Source organism: Cebidichthys violaceus, unplaced genomic scaffold, assembly GCF_023349555.1.
Source record: "Cebidichthys violaceus isolate CVI_PGR_0920_01 unplaced genomic scaffold, fCebVio1.0.p SCAF_2, whole genome shotgun sequence".
In the NCBI taxonomy this organism is placed as follows: Eukaryota; Metazoa; Chordata; class Actinopteri; order Perciformes; family Stichaeidae; genus Cebidichthys; species Cebidichthys violaceus.
Window position 1 is genome coordinate 6,456,190 of NW_027176372.1, and position 21,943 is coordinate 6,478,132.

Below are 21,943 nucleotides of genomic sequence, written 5' to 3' on the forward strand. Positions count from 1 at the left end.
GTTGGGTGGGGGAACGGACTGCCCAGTCGGTAACCCAGCCTCAACAGTTTGGATTAGAATCAGGAGTCTAAGAATAGTCTAAGAAAAATGCTGTATTAAAAGTGTTAAGCAGTCAACACATCAACTGCAAATACAACAAAAAATGATGATAACAGTGATGATAAACTCTCTGAAATCTGATCAAAATGTCATCACTGCAGAGACCGAACACAGCATCTGAAAAGACCAATACATGAAACACATGTGTAGAGTGTAGACTCACGCAGGCAGGTGTTGTGGGTAAACATGCGCTGCAGCCTCAGACAGTCCTGCCACTGGTTGCCACTGCCTTCACAGTTACACCACAGCGACACGTCTGCAGAGCTGTTGCTGACGTAGTTGGGTGTCATGATGGTACCTACAGGTCAGAGGGGTCAAAGTTGGAAAATGTTAGCTTCTGTTCAGGTTCAAGGACTTAGGTGTTTTACTTTACTGTTAATGCATCTGTATCACAGTAACTCAGAGATGTAAACACAATCGCCAGATGCAAAATTAGCATGGAAGCCTCTGCTGGCTTCCACCCACATTTTACTTTGAGCAATTTGGGAGGAAAATCAGCTAGATTGCTTCATGGCACGACACAGAAAGAGGATGCTGTTCTTCTACTTCAAACAAAGCTGAAACATAGCCTGTAGAAAAACATGATGTAGACTCTGTGACTTCTCCTAGGGGAGCTGAAAGGACATTTTGAAGTCCGGAGTTGGTGTCTTTTTTTCTGCTCAATGCCGTCTTGGCAAATTTTAGAGGGAAAAAGCAAAATTTTGACAATGTGTTGAAGTCTGGATGAAGCTGAGGTAGCAAACACCATAGCTGAGTGCGACACACACACTCCCAAAACATACCACTTTTATGTGTAAAAAATAACCAATTTTGGGAAGTGCACTGACTGGCTTTCTTTCCAGGAGGGGGGGGGGGGGGGGTACCACTCTCACGTCTGTGCCTTAACTACGACATTGGAGCTGGGTCAATTAGCCTTGCTTAGTATAAAAAAACACTGTCCAAAGTTCCATAATACAACTACCAACAACGGTAATACTCACTAATTAACATGTTCCATCTATTTGTATTGTAATGGTCATAACAACTGAGTGCCAACATAAAAACAATATATATTTCCAATATGTTTTTATTTCTTCAGGAAAACAATGCACTGCAATCACATTATTTGCTTATCTCTGGCAGCTACCCTTTCGTAAATATGTGGATCATGCAGGCTGTGTCTTTAAGAAAGCTATGAACCTCATAGAAAAGTAATTTATCACTATCAGAGCAGGCAGAGAGCCACTCACTACCTCTCTATCCACATCTCTTGTCAGCTATCACGCATCCTCACTTTCTAGCTTGCTGCTTCTTCTCCTCCATTTCTGCTCTGTCCGATCACCTTGCTGACACACTTCCTGCCTCTCCACCCCATTACTCTCCCGTTCTAACCATTCATCCATCCTTCCACTCATCCACTCCATCGCATTCTGTGCAGCCACTTTTCTTTGGAGACTTGCACATTGTTAGCTCTGTTTAAAACCTTTTACACCCGAGGCCTATTTGCAGGCCTCAGCTAGAATAAAGATAAGAAATACCTAATTAATTGTATAAAAAAAATATATATATATCTATATATATATAGATATATATATATATTTTTTTTTTTAATATATTTTTGAGATGAGAAAAATCATGGAACTATCAGAATACATGTTACAGGTTCACATAAGATAAGGATGGAACACAGCAGAACTTGGAAAACTCAAAAGCTCGATCTTGAAAAACAGCACTTTTAGGGTATTGTTTTTTGGAAAGTATGGGTATCCAAGACTTTTAATATGCTGGGCTCTTAGAACAACTGATATAGGCTCTATATACACAGCTATACATAGATACAGTGAAACATTTATAAAATATAGAGCATATAAAATTAGAAAACTGATCAAATATTCCAATATTTGAATAAAAAAGTATTTTTTAAATTCAAAAACACTCTATATCACTTCTATGTATCACTCATGATGTTCAATGAATCAATAGACAGAAGATTGGACCTTTTTTTAGTGTTTAAAGCTCTTTCTAAGCCCTTTTTAGTTGTTTAGTTTAAGGTCAAATACTGCTTCAGACTCAGCCATTCTCTCTGTTCAGGGCTGTATCTCAGCCCCCCCTTCTCCGATTTTCACCATTGAGACATCCTTCGAACCGTAGGAGCCAATAGAATTGCCTGGAATTGAAAGCTAGATGATTGACAGCACTATTAGCCAATAAAGCTAAAAAACGTCCAGCTCTGAAATCTGATTTGCTGAGCTTCCAACCCTCCCAAGAATCCGAGGAGTGTCGGAGAGACACGAATCGAACGGATTCACACGGAGCACCAGCAGCTGGACAAACATGCAGTGGAAGTACGGAGATATTCCATTTTTTCGCTGAGATTCGACCAAAAGTCAGTACAATATTCGATGAAAGCTGTGTGACTTTTTGTGTTCGAAGCTGAATATCTCTGCGATGGTTTACCGGGGAGAGAAATGGAAACTATGTCCGTAATCTCCTTCAGGCGGACGTGCTTTTTCATGCTGCATGTTCGTAGGTAGCACGTTGCTAACGGAGTGTAGCAGCTGTTTTCTCCGGTCTGTCCCAGTCATATCGAGTATGATTTATGATATTTTGTTATTTGTTTGCTTGGCTGATGGGAGATGTGTTTGTCTCATGTAGAAGTGACCTAGTTCATGTTGTTCCCAGGACGCTGAGGTTTCTGCAGAACTATAACATCACTATATTCGTTCTTCTTGGGTTCTCTGCCAGTTACTTTTAACACAAAACTCTCTAAGTTTTGATGTACTCTGCGTCCAAATGGGGGACCTACGGGTGTATAAGAGCTGTTACTCATGATACAAATTCACGGTTTAAACCTAACTTCTTTGTCTTTTCTCTTCATTTCAGTCCTTTTCTTCATGCTAGCCAGGATGCCCATGTGCTCCTGTGATGCGTCTTACAGCAACAATTGTTACAGACCAACTGATGGTTTGGTCCTCTATGTATGGAAGTTTATTTATGAAAAAAAATAATTGAAAAATTAAATAAACAAAATACTAAATTCACATGTGGTGCTATTTCCCTGGTTTTCAAAATTGTTAAGCCGCGGTTTGATTAATTCTACAACTGAGGGTGCACCTCGGTGTAGCATCCCACTTGTGCACAATTCCCTATCCACATTCCATTCCAGTTGGTAGCAGTAATGCACTATAACATTATTTCCCAGGAATTCAACTTCATTTGGCTGTCTATGTATTCCTTAAAAGGCTCCTTAAAAGGCAAATTCTATAAATGTGGGTAAAGGTAGCAGATCTCCTTCTCAATCACGAAACAAGTATCCCTTTTGTTATCTTTTTCTCCCTCCGGGCAAACCAGCGAGAGTTGGATTAATTTTATATTTCGCATGGAGTCTGCAAGGACCCTTGCGGAAATAAGCAGATGGCGACATTTACGTCACACGCACCAAAGTGGACCCCCCGTGGGACAAAAAGTATGAATGGGCCATTAGCTCTGTGGTTGCTGTGGATGTTGATGTACATATGTAGCCTAGTAGCTTAGCTACTTATTTTAGGAGATTGGTATTTGATGTGTAGATGACAGCATTTAGGAAGGGATTGAAATAAACAGAAATAAACAAAGAACTTGTTGGTGTTTTTTTTCAATTGGTTCTTGATACTGAAGCCTTCAGTGGTGCATACTGGAAGTAGCCTGCTGTACAATAAATTAGATAGTGGGATCCAACGGGATCTTGCTTTATTTCTGGGTCAAATGCACTAGTGACTGCTCTGCTCTGAGGTTGGATCCGAGCACCAACATCAGTTGTGATCACAATACTGTTCTTTCTTGCTCTTCTGAGCTGACATCTTGACTTTAAGATTGGTTATCATTATCTTTTTTTTTTTTTTACCATTTTTCTTTCTGTTTGCCTGCTCTGTAGCTCTACCTCTAGCACTACTTGGTAGATGTCAGTTGTTGATCAGAAATTAAAATTACTGCCAAGTTATGTTACATAGTTCAAGTGCCCAAGGCCTCTCAAGTTTCAGGGAAATCTGCATTAGGATTTTCAAAATGTCCTACAGACAAACTCAGTAACACATCAAAAAAGTTATGTTCTGGTAGCAGTGAAAATGAAATTCACATCACTCCTCCTTTCCTAACTGTTCCCCCCTGCATCCCGTACCAATGAGTCCAGCGTAGGCTCGGAGGCACAGCCCTGCTGAGTCTTTCAGACAGCCGCTGGGTGTCAGAGGAGATGGCTGGCAGTTATTAAGGAAATCCGCCAGTCTGGACCTGGCAACAACACAAACAACAACTTCAACATCAAACACAAAAAGTGGGTTGGAAATCCGGATGTGCATGTTAGAGTGTGTTTAACTTTGCATGCATAGAAATTTGGATTTAAGAGATGTAGGGTTTTCAGTCCAACACCGTTTCATATAGGACTTTGTGATTTCTATGCATTGTTGAGGGCAAATACCAACTTTGCCGGTTTTTAATATACACAAATTTGTATCACTGTTTTCTCTATACATTAACATTACAGGATGGAAGAGCAAATCAAACTGGCAATTCACACTAAAATTAATGAGCAATCATTGCAAGAAATTTAAATCCATAAATATATTAAGAGAAGAAAAGTAAATCTCCAAGAATTGTTTGCATAGAATGAACTTTGACATATGAATTGGCAAAGTGGACCAATAGCAAATCATCATAACAGTGCTGAGCTCTAATTCTGTATTTACACTACCACCAACCAATTGCACTAGTCATTTTCAATAAAGGAAGCTACAAACTGAAGGCACTTGCCACTGTGTGACGCTCCAACATTTAAAGTAACGGAACTCAAAGTTGACCTCAACTTTTCTCAGCGATAGGTGGTGAAGCATCAACCAATCATATATTTTTTTTGTTCCACCATTTCCGGTCCCCTTCTCCTTCACTCCAATTCCGTTTCATCTAAAAAGTGCTTTTTAACCGTTGGTTGGCGTAATTATGTTGTTAAATAGCACTGGGAACTGGCTAATAGCAAAAATAAGTTTAATGTTTAACATTGAGGTCAGTTTTGATGTATAGCATGTCTCGCCCGCACGCAGCGACAAGTGTTGGGCCTACATTTGTAGCTTCATATCACTGGCTTCCATTGAAAATGACTTGAAGCCTTTTGCTTTGTCACTCGTAGTGTGAACATAAGGAAATGGGGAGCTGGAGAGGCCCAAGCAGTATATAACTGCTACTATAATATATATTATATACTATAATATATATAATATATATAACCCTACTCTGTCAAAGTATAAGCTGCTCCACAAATAAAGTTAGAACATTTTAATTAATATATTTTAGTACACTTTAGACTGTTATATGTTAGTTAGCTGCTTTGGAGGATTATATGATGCTATTCTACCTTGCCACCTGAAGTAGCTCGCCAACAAGCCCTGCAAATAGCCCCTGAGTTTTCAGCACTGCGTATTTCGCAGACACACAGAATACTTTTGCTGTACATGCAACTGTGGTTAAATGCATTCAGTGGGCGGATGATGTTAATCAAATATCTGTATATGCCATGCCCAAATATCAGGATATCAACAATGTGATATTATTTTGCTGCCAAGCATTAATTACTATAACTGTTAGCCAGTACTGTGGGTGATCAATTAGCCATTGACAATCTAATTTCATAGTCGGCACCAGTATGTAGTCTAAATTTCCTGATTATTTTATAGCACCAAATAACACCCCAACACCCTGCAATAAAAATGTAATCAAACTGTCTAGAGGTACACTGATTGATCGGCCGACAAACCAAACCGAAACAGATTGGCCATCACCGGTGACCAGCCAATCAGTCTCTTGAATCATATTTTTTGCCGGTCACATTTAACACTTGTGACACACAATGTAGGGCCCAAGCAAGTGTTGGACTATTGCCGCTTATCAGCGGACGCTTTCTGTCTGCACTGGATCCGTCAAACATGCACTTCTATTATGTCATGGAAACAAACCACATACCTATAAACTGTGAACTTGGGATCAGACTGGAGACATAACCACTATTGAATTTCAATTTTCCATAAAAGAAAAGTTACACAAATATTTGTGTATGCTGCCAATTAGAGTTTTTAAGAAGAAAATGACAATATGCAGGTTGGACTTAAAAAAAAAATCTGAAAAAAAATCGGAATTAGTCAAGAAAATAGCATTCGGTGCTTCTCTAAAACTGCCTTGTATAATCTTATTATATAGCCTTGTACAGAAACAGCATCAGCCCCCTACATTGGTCTGGGCTTCATGTCTAACCTGCAGAGGTCGTCTCGGCGGCAGACACTCTGCTGGTGGAGGCAGTTAGGTTGCAGACCCTCCATCTCCTGGTAGGAGCAGGAGGGGACGATGGTTTTCCTCCTCCTCTCACCACACAGGGTGTTGGTGCAGGGGCAAAAGAGGACGCCCAGGCTGTACTCCTCAGGCACCCGCTCCAGGAAGCGCCGCAGACCCCTGTGGCACTTGTGCTGGTTGCATCGGATGGTCCCGGGCACCCGTTTGGTGCAAGCCAGGACATACTCTGATCGCAGAGAGCCACACTTCTCATACAGGCCACAGTCCTGTGCTGCCTTCAGGCACTGGTTCTCACCATCCAGTTGCATGAAAGATGACGCTAAAGGGGTTGAGGAAAAGTCAAATTAGCCGAACGCAAAGCACCAGTGGGTGCAGAAAGTTGTGAAGAGTGCCAAAAATGGAAGTACGATTATTGCTATGGTACATTTTGCAGCTTAGCCTGTGAGTTGCAGCAGAAGTAAAGGACTACATACTACATATAACATGTACACTGTTGAAGATAGAACAAAAACTGCAAAACAGGGACAGACAAGGAATCAACCCACTACTCTGACAGAGTAGCTTTAAGAAACATTTCAATGTGTGCTCAGTGTTTGAGTGCAAACAATTTCTGGACTAAGAGCTGTTTTTCGTAAACACTATAGCCTCTTACTTTATTGATGGTCCTCATTCTTCCCCCATAGCCTTCCCATTAAGTCCACTGAACCCTAAAACTATTAGAAGTAATTAACATACAAACTTAAACAGTAAACTAAAATCAAGAAGAATAAACTGAAGAATGGTATTAAAACGCCATAATTTGGTGTTTGCAGAGTAGGGGTAAATTCAGCATTTGTAGATTTGGGTAACAGTATGAATCCCAGAAGAACAGCCTCATGAGTAAACTGAGTAGTAGTAATTAAGGTCACAAGATTAATTATGTCCTAGTGCCAGCCCCAGACACCTGGCAGAGGTCTCCAAAGGCCTGCTCTTTTGGGAACCTAACAAGTTTTGGGGCAGAAGTGAAGAGTTTACTTTGTCCTGATGGAGGTTGTAAAGGAAAATTCATCTAATCTCCAAAATCAAACTATGTCCAAACTATAGGCTGTCTCTGCATGCATCTATGCTCAGTAAACTTACTCAGAAAATTACTTTTTTTTGGCAAACAAAAATACGAAAAAAGTTTTGATGATTTAAAGTAAATGGGCTCAGTTTAAAACATTTAAAAGGAAGGTTCTATTGAAGATGGACGTGTTTCGAAGTTATACTGCACAAGTTGTGTGAGAGTTTGTAAATGGGATGTTTTAATTAGTTTTGCTGTAGTTAAATGCGGCCTCCATTTACCTCAATTCAAGACAAAACTTCTCTGTTTTTTTATTTTCCTTTTACAGTATTAGGCGGTGAGAAAAACAACATTTTCTTCAACAATTCAGGGTAACATGGGGTGTGTAAACTATGTACAACTGGCAATTTTGTGGGGGAAGTATTCCTTTAAGGAAATTTAAAAACTTTAGAACACTTTTCAAAGGGATCTTTGGGTGTGATGGTTGAGGAAAGATCAGGGAGTCATAATTATCAATAAAAACCTCCTCTGGGGTCTATGAATGTCAGTGGTGATCTGGCCAGCAGTGTTTTGCTCTGAAACTAAGTGTCAGTCGATCCTTTGGCTCCACTTCCGGTGGGGCAAAATAAATGATAGCTGATAGCTCATTGGCTGTAGTGTTCAAATCCAGCCCAGGGCATATATTTATTCTTGAGAAACTTAAAAGTGTTCTAATTATTTTGTGGCCCCACAACCCAGCACCATGTACAAGGACAAAGTATGTGTGTGTCTTCAACTGCTTACTAGTTAATATATCTTCATTGATTGATACATATTGATCAACGTGTCTGAGGCTTAGTGATTCTTTGTGCGGCAAGCAGTGATTTACTGGCGTATGACTCCATGTGTGACAGTGATTGACACCGACTCAAACTCAGGTCATAGGCGCCATGAGTCACTCTGTGTGTGTGTGTGTGTGTGTGTGTGTGTGTGTGTGTGTGTGTGTGTGTGTGTGTGTGTGTGTGTGTGTGTGTGTCAGAGTGTGTTTTACCCGCCACTAAAGAGGCCATGCGAGTATCCATTAGCGTGTCGTCATAGGGAGATATTTCCAGCTCATCTTCCCCTGGAGAAAAGGAACACACAAACATTGGCAAACAATTGAGTGATCTCTTAAAATGTGACCCACAGTAGCTTGGCAGGAACAAATGTAAGACAAACACTGTGGCAAAGAGAGCAAACGGTAATTGAAACTCAATGTGAACTCCCTCAAATGCACAGTAAGCATATATTCAATGTAATCTAGAATGAGGCCATGAAATGATTAGAAAAGATGACTAAAACCAAAGCATTACTATGTCCAAACCAGTCCAGAACTCTGCTAGAGAACGAGAGAGTCGCCTCCATGCGCCTACTAATCACCACCTGGTGGTGAGCCGCTACTCCTTTGCGTTGAAAGAAGTCAGCTGAGGTGGTTCGGGCATCTAATTAGGATACCTCCCGGGCGCCTCCCACTGGAGGTTTTCCGGGCACGCCCAACTGGGAGGAGACCCCGGGGAAGACCCAGAACACGCTAGAGGGATTATATCTCCCAGCTGGCCTGGGAACGCCTCGGGATCCCCCAATATGAACTGGAAAATGTTGCGGGGGAGAGGGAAGTCTGGGTCAGTCTGCTTGGCCTACTGCCATCGCGACCCGACCCCAGATAAGCGGAGGAAAATGGATGGAAAAAAAAAAGGATGGATGGACATGTTTTTGTTAGAAGCAGTCACTTAAAATTTATTTTCCAAATGTTTCTTCATCATGGCATGTTAAGAGTAATTTCGGCACCACTGCTGTTATGGTAACGTAACATTACACTATGTGTCATCTAACTTTGGCATTCGGCCATTGCATATGTTCTGTTTACTTAATTGGCTGAGTTTGAGGGCAAAAATGGCTTAAACACAGTAATACATTTGTCAATGATTATCTTAATTCAGTGTGGCTTTGTGGCACAAGGCTACTGCCTGTGCCAAAGCACACTGACTGTAATCCTGCGGGCTTATTATTCTCGTTCTCCATCTTCCACATCAGAGTTTGCCGCGAAACTAGTCACACAGCCAACACCTGCTCAAAAAATAATTCAACACGTGCGGCTTGATCGGGAATCGTGAGCTATGACTTTTATAAGAAATTCGCCCAGCGGTTTCCCCGAAAACAAAGTGTCTATGGAATCCAACGGACTTACACATTTAGCTCAAAGAGCCGTGGAGCGACATGAACTCCAACCGACTGCTCCATTAGACTCCATGTTAAATCAGAAAAGTAATTTCGCAAAGAAAGCAGAAAGTACCAGTTTTGTCCATTGCGCTGGAGCTCACATTTATAACACTACAAACATAAAAACCACACTAAGGCGTTCGGCAGAGTCTTATCTCTCTCATGGTCCAGTTATTTTATTGATTGGACTCATGGTTTTGGTATAAAGTGCATTTGTTTGACAGGTGTTTCCCAGTGTTTTCTCATTAAAAGGCTGCCAAGCTCACAGGTGTTCTTAATTCAGCTAATTACTGATGTTTATAAACACAGACTCAAAGACTCTCTAAGCGCTGAGTCGTCACCATGGCAACCAGTGACACGCACGCACGCTCTCTCTCTCTCTTCTCTCTCTCTCTCTCTCTCTCTCTCTCTCTCTCTCTCTCTCTCTCTCTCTCTCTCTCTCTCTCTCTGTCTGTCTGTCTCTACACAGAAGGATTTACAAATAAATGTGACTCACAAATGCATTTGTATGTATTTGTGTGTGGATGTTTTCTATTTATTTGTGGATTTGTGTGTATTTGTTTGTGGATCTCTTCACATTTGTTGGTGGGTTTTTTGAGACTCCCCCGCCTGGCCGGATTCACAAATAATTTTTTTTTAACATGGACCTATCTGTAGCCAATCAGATGTCAGCCTCAATTTCAACCAATCACATGAGCGCAGTTCCCCCCGTTTGGGGCGGCGCGTTTGACGCGATGTTGCTCCTGTCATCACTGACGTCCTTTTGTTGTTGAATCAGGAAGTACAAACTGTAGCCGTCTGTGTTCACCCATAGCTCTATGCAGGGACGTGCGGTCAGGGTGTGATGATGAAATGTAAAAAACAAATAATGCTAAAATAAAATAAATATTAATATTTCTCTACTGATCTGCGCTATAAATGTAATTTCTGTATTATTCCAAACATTTTAATAATCAAAATCTCTGAATTAGCGCATGTCCTGTTCAAACAAAGAGGAGACAGTGAGGTGAGGCAGTGACGAGCTGTTCCTCACCTCAGACTGTGAATCCCTCACAAACTGGGTTGAGCGCGTGCCTTTTGCTGTCTCATTCCTGCACACACTGTAATATTTGTAGACACTTTTATTATATGTCCTTTCTTTCCATATAATAGGTACTGTATTTCAAGTCTGTGTAGAACATATTTAGTGTTGCTAATCTGACATTAAGGGGAGGCAAACACTACTCTGCCTCAATAAAGGGGGCGCGAGAGCCCAAGGCTCGGGTTTATCGCGTCAATTAACACATAGCAGATCGACCCAGGCAGGAAGTCAGACACCGATAAGGGATAGAGCATCCGGTAAGTTTTCAAAATAAAAGCGTCAGCTTTAACTTGGTTTAACTTTTTCAAGAGTATGAATCTAAAATGCAGAAAAGAGAGAAGCATTATCTCAATGGAACCTCAACGATACTACCGGTAACGTTGGTGTATATATATATATATATATATATATATATATATATATATATATATATATATATTTTGCGACGTCTTCGGGCAGTAGAAGCCACACTGTCAAAATTTCTTGCGAAATTTTCTAGTTCCTTATTACTCTAGTAATGAAATGCTTTTAAGTTTTAAGTACTTGTAAAATACTGATCCTCCAGTATTTTTCTTCAAGGAGATCAAAGATCTGACAAATTAGGTCTATTATCTTGGTATTTTTGTTTGTTTTTAAGAGTAGATGATTGAATATAATATTAAAATAATAATCAAACAACTTTCTGAGTCTCTGTGTAAATTAAATGTTATATAGATCTGCAATTGGTTAAAAGAAATATCTTCAGAACATAAATGAAATATTATTAAAAATAATTGTGAGGTGCTGACTCTACACCAAGAAAAGCTAAACAGAAAATTAACTTCTCCGTTTCATAAATCAGCATCAGCTGAAAAAGCCGGAAAGCTACTGGTTCTTTTGGCAGTATGTACTCTAAGTCATCTCGTGTCTAACGTAACATTTTTGTATATATAAACAGGCAAACAAGTACTTAGCAAGCATTGAACTGCTGAAAGTAAAAGTTAGAGTCTAGAAAGTTTGATCCCAGTTTTAAAATTGCAACATTTTCCTTTAAGATAACAAGGTTATTCTAGTGGTTATGTCATTGCACAAAGAGTCAAGATAACACTTTATGGAGGTACGAGTAAGCAATACAGGAAAGAGATATGACGGTGGTGGAACATCTTCCAATGATAAGAGGACCATGGGCGTAAACATGAGTCATCTGCAACATCAACACATCCAGAAAGTTCAAATCCCCCGACATTATATTGCAGTCATACATGTAAATGATTGATAACAGATCAAACCCAGTAATAGTTGCCTCACCATCATGCTGCTCTGTGTAAATTATTCTGTGACATATTCTATTCTATCTCTAAATTAAGTTGTCACTATATTTTCTGACAGTTCACTGCATGGACTTGACGTTTAGTTTACAGAAATTAATTAGAAGAAAAAAGGCCTCCCCCTGCCTCTTGTGCACTGCAGAAGGGTCCCTGGAACGACCCCTTTGCACAGCCTCTATGAGTCTGTGCAAAGATAAATAATGCCCCACTTAAGTCATATTATCATTACAAGTTTTGCGTGTCATTTGAGTTAAGGTAATATAGTAGAAAGCGCAAGAAAGTCTGCCTTTGACCTTATTTACAGGGACTACTTAACTTCTGTATGTAATTTACGTAACGTATGTGATGAGTTAGGAATGAGAACGGGGAGTAAAATGACAAGGCGAAAAGCTTACAAATGCGTAGAAATGTCCTGAAGAGATCATGATGGCATGCAAGTCGTTAGAAGGAGGCCCTGAATTTAGCACAAACAAGTGACAAATTGCTGTCATTCTACAGGTTGTTTCATTTGTCATTTAATGAAATATTTTAACATTTTGGGAAATACACTTACACTCTTGTCTTCCAAGAATGAGATGAGAAAAAAAAAATCAATCTTCATATATTTCTGTCTTGAGTATTGAGGTAAAGTCAGAATGTAGTTAGCCTAGCTTAGCATAAAGACTGGCAATGGTGGGAAACAGCAACCCTGGCTCTGTCCAAAGTAAAAAATAACCGTACCAACAGCTCTAAAGCTAACAAATTACCATGCATCTCATTTGTTTGATTAAATTCACAGACACAAACAAAAAGTCAAAACTTTAAATACAGTTTATTGTTATGTGGAGTAACAATTTTTTGCTGTGTGTGGCTAATCACGCTCCAGCTCTACTTAATGCACATAAGTAAGAGTGGTATCGATCTTCTCACTCTCTTCTTTTATTACTATTCTTGTTCATCCCATTACTGAGGGCTCTATATCCATGTAACACAACATCATAAAAACAACCCTTGTCACTCAATATACACTGTCATTTGATTTTCCCCATCATAGCCGACATAAGGATGGAAGATTGATGGGCAGACCCGCAGTCACCATGAGCCTTGAGTGACTAGTGGACGAGCCACAAATGATTTAAAACACCCTCAAAAGTTCAAACTCAATCAACAATGTAATAGCATGTAAAGTGTTTATGTATGTAAATCCTATTCTACACTATATATTTATGGTAATGACACGCTAGAGCAGCCTAGCAGCGTTAGGAGCTGAGGAGTGTGTAATTGCACTAATGCTCCGCTGACTAATAGGCCACAGGGGAGCAGGAGTCCGCTGGCTAGCGGTAGCTCACTTACTGATGCACACATCACACCAGCACTACGGATGTGCTCAGTTACCATGTGGGTGTTGAGAGTGAGGTCTTTTTGAATGGAGCTCACATGATACATAAGGCTGGATTAGAATTATGATTATAACCGCCCTATAAAAGCAGTGCAGAGTGTAATGGGAAAAAATATATTCTTATATCATGAAATGTTTTAAAAGATGTAAAACTGAAAGGTCAGGTGAGGAACACAAATACTGACATAACACAGCAGTCCTATAGAAGTAGTTAATCAGTTTTATTGAACACAGTGTCTTGTTTCTCACGGCTGGTCACACACTCCCACTTCGGACAGAGGAAGTGAAGACACAGTGTCTGACAAGTTTGAGACAGACCATAAAACCATCACTGATTCCCAGTAAACACACTTGGCATGTGTTTAGATAAGAACGATAGCCAGGGCACAGAACATCTACTTCCTATCTATGTTTATCCCAGGGCGTGAACTCATGTGTGCATAAAATGGTTTGGTATCTTGTACGACGTTGAACTTTTCACCACAGACACTGACTGAGGTGGCTGTGGTGCATCTTTCCCTTGCAAGAAAAATAAAATAGAAGGTGACAACTTTGAATCATTTGAAGACTTTATTATTTTCTTTGAATCTGTGAACAAAACTCTTCTCCCGATTTATAATTAGAAGTTTTTCCAAAACAAGAGCGGCGTTCGTGAGCTAACCAGTGCACAAACATGCCCTAAAAAACATGCGTGGCTGGACTGGCAATGTTAACAAAGCAAGAAAGGGAAGCTCGGATAACGACACGTTCTGCTCAACTTGACATTACTCCATTGTATTTTTACATAGCAAATAGCTTGTTGTTGCTATATTAATAGCTGGCCTTATTGTCTGTGTTAACAAATCTGATGAAAACAGCTAACACACACACACACACACACACACACACACACACACACACACACACACACACACACAGTAGTTTATTTTGATTCAATCCCACACCGTCCTGCTGTCCCAAATCCACACCAGAGCACCAGATGTGGGTGAATCGCTGTAAATAGCCACCAACAAATGCACGTTTTTAATTACTGAGCCCTTTTTGAATATTAGGATAGGGGCTGAGAGCCACAGACAGAGTAGGGAAGTCACATAAGTTTGAGCAAAGGAGTAACACAGTTTTTTGTATTTTATATTGAATTTGATCTGCGGCCGTATGTCTTGGACACTCGGGTGAAGAGAAGAGCAGAGCTGTCAACTGATCACCACCTGGTGGTGAGTTGGATTAGATGGCAGGGGAACCGGCTGGAAAGACCCGGCAAGCCCAAATGTATAGTGAGGGTGAACTGGGAACGTCTGGCGGAGGACCGTGTCCGGGAGGTCTTTAACTCCCACCTCTGGAAGAACTTCTCACACATTCCGAGGGAGGTTGGGGACATGGACCATGTTCAAAGCCACTATTGTGGACGTTTGCACACATCACACCAGCACTACGGATGTGCTCAGTTACCGTGTGGGTGTTGAGAGTGAGGTTTTTTTGAATGGAGCTCACATGATACATAAGGCTGGATTAGATATGATTATATTATATAATATATGATTATGATTATAACTGCCCTATGAAAGCAGTGCAGAGCGGCGTTCGTGAGCTAACCAGTGCACAAAGTTTGACAATTAGAACAAAAGAATAAGCCCAGCTTATTATTAATTACAGGATGTGTGACTTGCCCTTAAAGCTGCACTGATACTGTTGTTTTTTACATCATGTATGAGTTGTATTTACTAAATGATGGCTTCTCGCTGAAATGCATTTGCACACAATAAATGAATAGACCCTCTATCCTGAAGTGCCAGTACTTTTCTCTTGTCCTTACCACTACCACGCTCGATGCACTGTATTTGTAGCCATGCTAGCTGCCACTTTCTATTAAGTTGTTATGGCTAACTTAGTAGCATACGGTTAAATGTTCACACATCCAGCAGACAAAGAGCTGACTACCTGGCTCTTAAGGTGCTCAATGCTCCACTATGTTCACCAGCTAGAGTTTTTGTGTCTGCTAATTGGTGCTGAGCAGTTTAGTGTGCGGTGGGTTTTAATGGAACTTGCTTGCTAAAAGCAGCTACCTGCTCTTACTGGAAACTACTGGTGAGAGCGGTGAGACTGAACCAACACATGTTGCAAGCCGTTAAACCAAACTAATGAGTTGAAAGATGCCAACAATGTCTGTAGAGCTGAGGGGAACTTCAGAGTTTGTGATCATTCTGTCGGGTCGTCACTAAAAGCAATCCACATAGTCAATTGAGTCTTTTATTTAAGAAATATATCGTTCAGTGAAGCTAAACGCCCAAAAAGTTTTTCTGCGTCGTGGGAGACGTGTTCATGTGTTTCAGGCAGGAAGAAATTCTGTATAACATAAGTCAACATTTCACATAAACTATACAGTATTTCCAACACTTCGCTGCAGTATCAAAACGGAAGCTTGCTGAGCTCTAGTTATTGCATGGCAGTTCGCCGCAGGCTGCAATTTACCACTGCCCTGATGTGTTTTCGGAGCTCTGATAACCGTGCAATGTATTGGCTTTAGCCCCACAGGACCTTGTACTGGATGAGGTGATAATGAATGGAAAGAAGGAGACCCAGTTTTAGATATGCCCCCCCCACATATAGACATGCATACATGTACATGTCCACCCCCACACATCAGCCCCAGCAGAGGCCTGACTGACCTGGCAGCAGGCGAACCCTCCAGTATATGCGCAGGCACTGCTCCTCCTTACGAAAGCCGCGCTGGCACTTGCAGGCCAGGAGAGCGGGGTGCTTAGCCAGCAGAGCGTCCTGTCTCTCCAGGCACTCGGCGGCCACCTGCTCCCCCAACGGGGACACCGCTGCGTCGGCCGCACACAGCTCCAAGCCCCGGTACAGCGCCTCGCACCGGGGGTCGGCGGAGCACACTCGGTGAGCTTCAACACAGTCAGTGGGGGAGAGAGGTGGAGATGGCAACACACCTAAATGAGTACAAAAGAGATGGAAAGAGATAAGTTATGTGTCAAGGCCTGGTCACACCCCAGCAAAAATAATATGTGTGTGTGTTTGCAAAATAGGTGGTTCTAGAAGCTCGGTATCGTAATGACCCTATTAACACCTGGCACCAACACGCGTCTTGTTGAGAGCAGTAAATATAATGTAAGTATCCACCAAGACTTGCAGAGGTGGTCTGGGACATATTTGACTACACATCTTTTGTAGTGTAAAGGCTAACGCGTCCCAGACTAACACCTAATAGGATATTAAAGCCATAGTTCTTTGTTCTTCCTTTTTCCCATCTCCATTGGTTTCTAAATCGGGTAAGCTGTTTTAGTCCACAACGTTTGAAAATTTCAAAAAGTCCCTAGAGATATACATGTATATTGAGAGTACGTCAAACATCTTGGTGATTTGATTTTGTCTGAAATGCGCCAACGAATAGACCCAGTCTATATTGTTCTGACTTCTTCTTCTTTTAATGTCAGCAGACCAGGCATGGGAAGTGAATTGCCTAGAATCTATTTACGTTTCATTCTGCTAACATTAGATATTTACACAAACAGACACATAGCACTACGAAAATGTGTTAGCTAGGGAGTTTAAAAGTTAAATGTAATTGTACTTCTATAGCGCCTGTCATTCACTCATTTTCACCCATTCATACACTGATGGCGCAGTCTTCGAGAGCAATTTGGGACACAATGACATGCAGAGCCTGGGGATTAAACTTCAATCTTCTGATTGGAAGAGGACCTCGCCTTACCTCTTGAAATTTTGACATAGGTTTATGTTAACGTGAGACTAGTAACTCCACCTGACCATGTGCATGAATGTGCATTAATTTCGATCCTACGGTGATGTCCCAAGTTCCAACAAATATCCGTAAAAAACACTGATATGTCCCGGTTCTCAACAGACACTACCAAATTGTCCCAGTTTTCACCCAACTAAAATAATAATCCCTTCTAAAGAGCTCCAGGAAGCTTACTCTTTCATTCGTAAAGTACCTGGCTATTAAAATGCTTCTTCTTCACCCTGCAAGAATACATTTTTGGTGGCACAAGGTGGAAATACCGATATGAAAGATCATATTAAGATGGCCAGATAGCAATATACAATAGCAAGCATTTGGTGCATGCATAAGTGAATGTGCAGAACACTTTAGGTTCCTGGTTTGGAGGTTTGAAAATATGGTCACACTGGTGTTACTAGAACTCGCCAGAGTTTGTTGCTGAGATTGAGACAGGTATGAATTCATGCGCTGATAGAACTTCATACAATCTCTAATTGGTCTGTTTTTCTTTCAAACCAAAAATGAACCATGCCAGATTTTGATTGAAGGCAGATAAAACCCCTATATTTTCAAGAATGCTCGCTGTGGTTGTTGATCTACATCAGAGTTTTGAAACAGCCAAACTAAACAGTACGAGAGTTTGAACCAGTTTGTGTGTTTGAGGTGTGAAAGCACCCTAACAGGTCAGGGAACACTGTGGGCCAGACGTCATGCCTATAGTCACGGACAATTCACACAGGTCGGCTTCCACTCATCCAACTTTTAAATGAGGAACATCCCATTTTCCACCGTATACCTTTCTGTTTCCTTTTCTAGAACACTAAAGTAGATGCTCTTCAGCCAAGACATTCAGCCGCGGATAAAGTTACCCCAGCTAGTTTTCATTTATTACAGGCGTTTGCACTGTGTGGAACTTTCTCCAAGAGAGGAACTGTTGTTTTCTGAAGTGTGTCTGCTTCGATTTGCAATAGCAAAGAGAAGAGGCTCCCCTGGTAAAAATCCAATAGCTGATATATGCACAGGGGGAGAGTGCAGAGAAGTTGTTTGAGGACAGCAGAAATGTCATACAGGGAGTAGAAATAGGGGAACGGAAAGACGGATGGGGAAATAGAGAGGTGTGAGGCGAGGGAGAGGGGCGAGACATATAGAGGCAGAGGTGGAGAGCGATCGTACCAATGTGAACTGTGATGGGTTGGACACGCGCACAGTATGAGGCACAATCAGCATGCACCGCCGAAAATGATGTTCTTAGAATCACACGAAGATGCGCACATATGCACACACACACACACGCAAACACAATTGCAAAAGAACAACACGTAAGCACACACACAAGCGCATGGCTGCCCTGGGAAGGACCCTTTTATGTGTGTGTCCTGCTGGGAGGGAGACTGGGAGGCACAGAACCCATCATTACTACCAGAACACAATACTGCACAACCACAGGGGAGGGGGGCGGAGGGGGCAAAGCAATCTGTCTAAGACACACACGCGCATACATACTCGCATAGGCTTCCACACACACACACAGACACATACACACACATATCTCGGTGTCAGAATAAAGTGGCTGAGAGAGCATAAACAGCTTAACATTCGGTGCCGGATCAGTAGACAGTATGTAAATTGAATACTGAGTGTGCTGATGAAAGACTAACCACATACATAAAACATTGTTGGTTGAACAAACAGCCTTTGTGGAGCGCCGCTTCCGACGCTCCGCCGCAACTCACTTTGTCCACACATCAGACTATGGCTTGATCCAGACCACCTCTCTCTCTCTTAGTTGTCCTGTCTCACGCCAGCGCCGCATCATCAAACTTTTACAAAACATTTTTTTATCTCTGCAAAACTGGAAACACTGCATTTGTTCCCCCTTTTATCATCCCTTCATCTCAGTCATCCAGGTAGTATGATGACAAAATAAAATAAAACAATATATTGCTTCACAAAAAAAGTCCAATGAACTCCCTTCAGGGATTTGAAGAAAGAAACTCCAATGGAGTCCATCTGGCGTCACATAGTAGAAAAAATATTAGCATTCAGATCAGTTGCTAAGCCGAGGCAACAGATTAATTAACTCTGTGAATGGACTGCTAAACTGCATGCGGTTTAGATGCTATTTTTGAATAACGCTTCCAAAAGCCAGAATGCATCTGGCATTCAGAATAAAAGTGTGGAATAATAATTCTGTAAAAAGAAAAAAATCTAACCATCATACCAGTTAAATCATCTAACTAGCTCAACTTTATTTTTGTGTTGAATTTGGCGGCCCCTGTGGACAAAGCAGTAGTGTTTCCATGAGCACCCCTGCATCATGTCGTAAAGATGTGCAGCTGCCAGACTCCCTTTAGAAAAGCTCTCGTTTTACTGCTGCAGGGTCTGACAGTCTTCACCTCTCACTCCTGGTTCTCCCGTGCCTCCCTTTCCTCCAGCGGGCCCAGCAAAACGGCATGGGCCTCAAGCAGCGTGTTGTCAAAGTTGGCTCCCAGGAAGTGGCTCCAAGAATCACCCACTGGCACGAACATCGTTTCGTCTGATGTTGCAGGGAATCAGACCCAATGACGAATAACATGTTTTGAATAAATAGAAACAGCCAATCTTCTCACCAATCGTCTTGTTTGCTTATGTATGAGGCATCAATATTACATTGAAACTGTTTCACATATGCAGTAGAACACTTTGACGTGTAAAATGGAGTAAAATGGAGGAGGTCCCCTTAAGTAGACTTAAAACCAGCATAAAAACCATTGTGCAATTCCACTTTGATCGTTAAAGAAATAGTTACATTATAGGAAACATGCTTATACACTTTATTGCAGAGAGTAAGGTGAAAAGAGTCACACCACTGAAATATAATATAACCTCTTTCTTCACGTAGACGACACACCGATATAGCTTCCCCAGAGATATGATGACCCAAGAAGCCTTACTGTCTCAGTGTTTTCAACTGTTGGATTGCACAATTTTTTTTTCTTCAACTCAATATCTCAAAATCTGAATTCATTTTTCTGTCCCCTAAATCAGTCTCACTGAAAGTGACCTGGTCTGTTAAGTATGCACAGAGTTATTTGACTCTGATTTAAGCTTTGAACCGCTGACTAAAAAGGGTTATCCAGTCCTGCTTCCTTCAAATAAAAAATACAATGTTATCACACTCCCTCCTTTCTGGCATGAACTAACCTCATCAGTTTTAACACACGGCGTCACATCGCCTCAATCCTGGCTTCTCTCCATGGGCTTCCTGTTTGATTTCAAGATTTTACTGATCACTTTCAAAACATGTCTGGGTCTAGTCCCGAGCTACACGGTGGAAATGTTGAACCTCTTACGAGTCAGTTTTCAGCTTTATAACCTCAGGTGGGGCCCTTCTTGCTGTTCCAAAGTCAAGGCTTAAATCTACAGATTACTGTGCTTTTGCCATCAAGACCCGCTTTGGAACGACCAGCCTGGGGAAAGAAGTCCTGCAGAATCAGTGACCTCTTTTAAATCACCCATTTTTATAGACTTGCTTTTATGTGATGTCGTCATTTTATCGCTTGCATTGCGTTGTCCTCATTATTTTTATTTATTTGTATTGTCTTTTATTTAATTTATATGTCTTTTATTGATTTTATTAATTGTACAGTTTTATCTTTCGTCATCATTCGTCTCCTCTACACCATGTCTTGTGTCCTTTGTTTTTGTGTTTTATTTTTACCTTAATTTCTCTTGATTTCTGTTGTTATATTCCCTTGTATTCTGCTTTTGCACTGGCCCTGTGTCAGTGCTTAAGGCAGCCTAAAACCACATCAAACCACTGTCTGCTGGCCTTTATGGAGCTTTTATGGAGCTTTCTGTTAGATTATACAGAAGGAAGTACAGGAAACGTAAGAAGGACACCATCTTTAGTTCATCCACTGCAAAAAAACTATATTAAACAATGGAGTGAACCACACATTATTATAAATGTCACATTCATTTTGAAGGAGGTTTTACATTCTTGTCTTCTCAATCTCAATGCCATTGAAGTAAAAAGCAAAGTAATGCTACAGGGGCAAACACAGTGCCAACTAGAGCCAGAAACAACTTTTTTTGCCGTATTACTCTGCCTTTTTTGCCCATATTGCTCGTTGATGGGACCCCGACCACCACCACCACACTGCACCAAAGGAAGAGCTACTGAAATGAATAAGGTAGTCAGTGTTGTTGTTGCCTAGTAATTGTAGTCGTAGGCCCCTTTAGGAGTCTCTCAAGAGGTGTTCCCACAGGAAGTCCAAGCCACAGTGTGTTATGTTGCCAAGCCAGAGGGCCGGGTGGACCAGAAAGAGGGCCAAGCAGTGAAATTGTTTAGCTAAACCTAACTTTGGCAGCAAGCCTTTTTTTCCTCCCAGACTTCAAAATGTTCAGTCAGAGAGAGAAAGCTCCTCACTAATTTATCTTCACTGGAAAAGAATGAGGAGTAAATGTTGATGAATAAATGTACGTGCCTCCATTTCGGTAGAATTTCCCAAAAACCTGTATGCCATCAGTGGATTGCAGAAGGGAAGATAAAAAATGTTGTTGCCACTGTGTCTGCAGGCGGCGAGCAGCCCCCTCCATCAGTGCTGGTGGAGTTTATCATTGTTTTCCCATTGAAAACAATGAGCATACAGTGTGCCATCTGCTGCACACCAGCTCTGTGTGAATAAACAGAAGAGTCTGGAGAGCTGCTTCGAGGAAGACCAGCATTCAGACCGAGTAGCCCGTTTGTTTGACATTCACTCGATCC

The 21,943-nt window shown here is 41.3% G+C and overlaps 1 protein-coding gene across 1 annotated transcript in view; it reads right to left on the reverse strand.

Annotated features, from left to right (window-relative positions):
* The window catches only part of LOC137875179 (GDNF family receptor alpha-4-like), a 55,739-nt gene that overhangs the window by 19,173 nt on the left and 14,623 nt on the right, over nt 1-21,943 (reverse strand). Inside the window, exons 2-6 of the mRNA XM_068714203.1 lie at nt 16,103-16,381; nt 8,463-8,534; nt 6,355-6,709; nt 4,235-4,344; nt 263-397 (exon numbers count right to left, since the gene is read on the reverse strand). Of these exons, the coding sequence (XP_068570304.1) occupies nt 263-397; nt 4,235-4,344; nt 6,355-6,709; nt 8,463-8,534; nt 16,103-16,381 (951 nt within the window). The remainder of the gene's footprint in view (nt 1-262; nt 398-4,234; nt 4,345-6,354; nt 6,710-8,462; nt 8,535-16,102; nt 16,382-21,943) is intronic.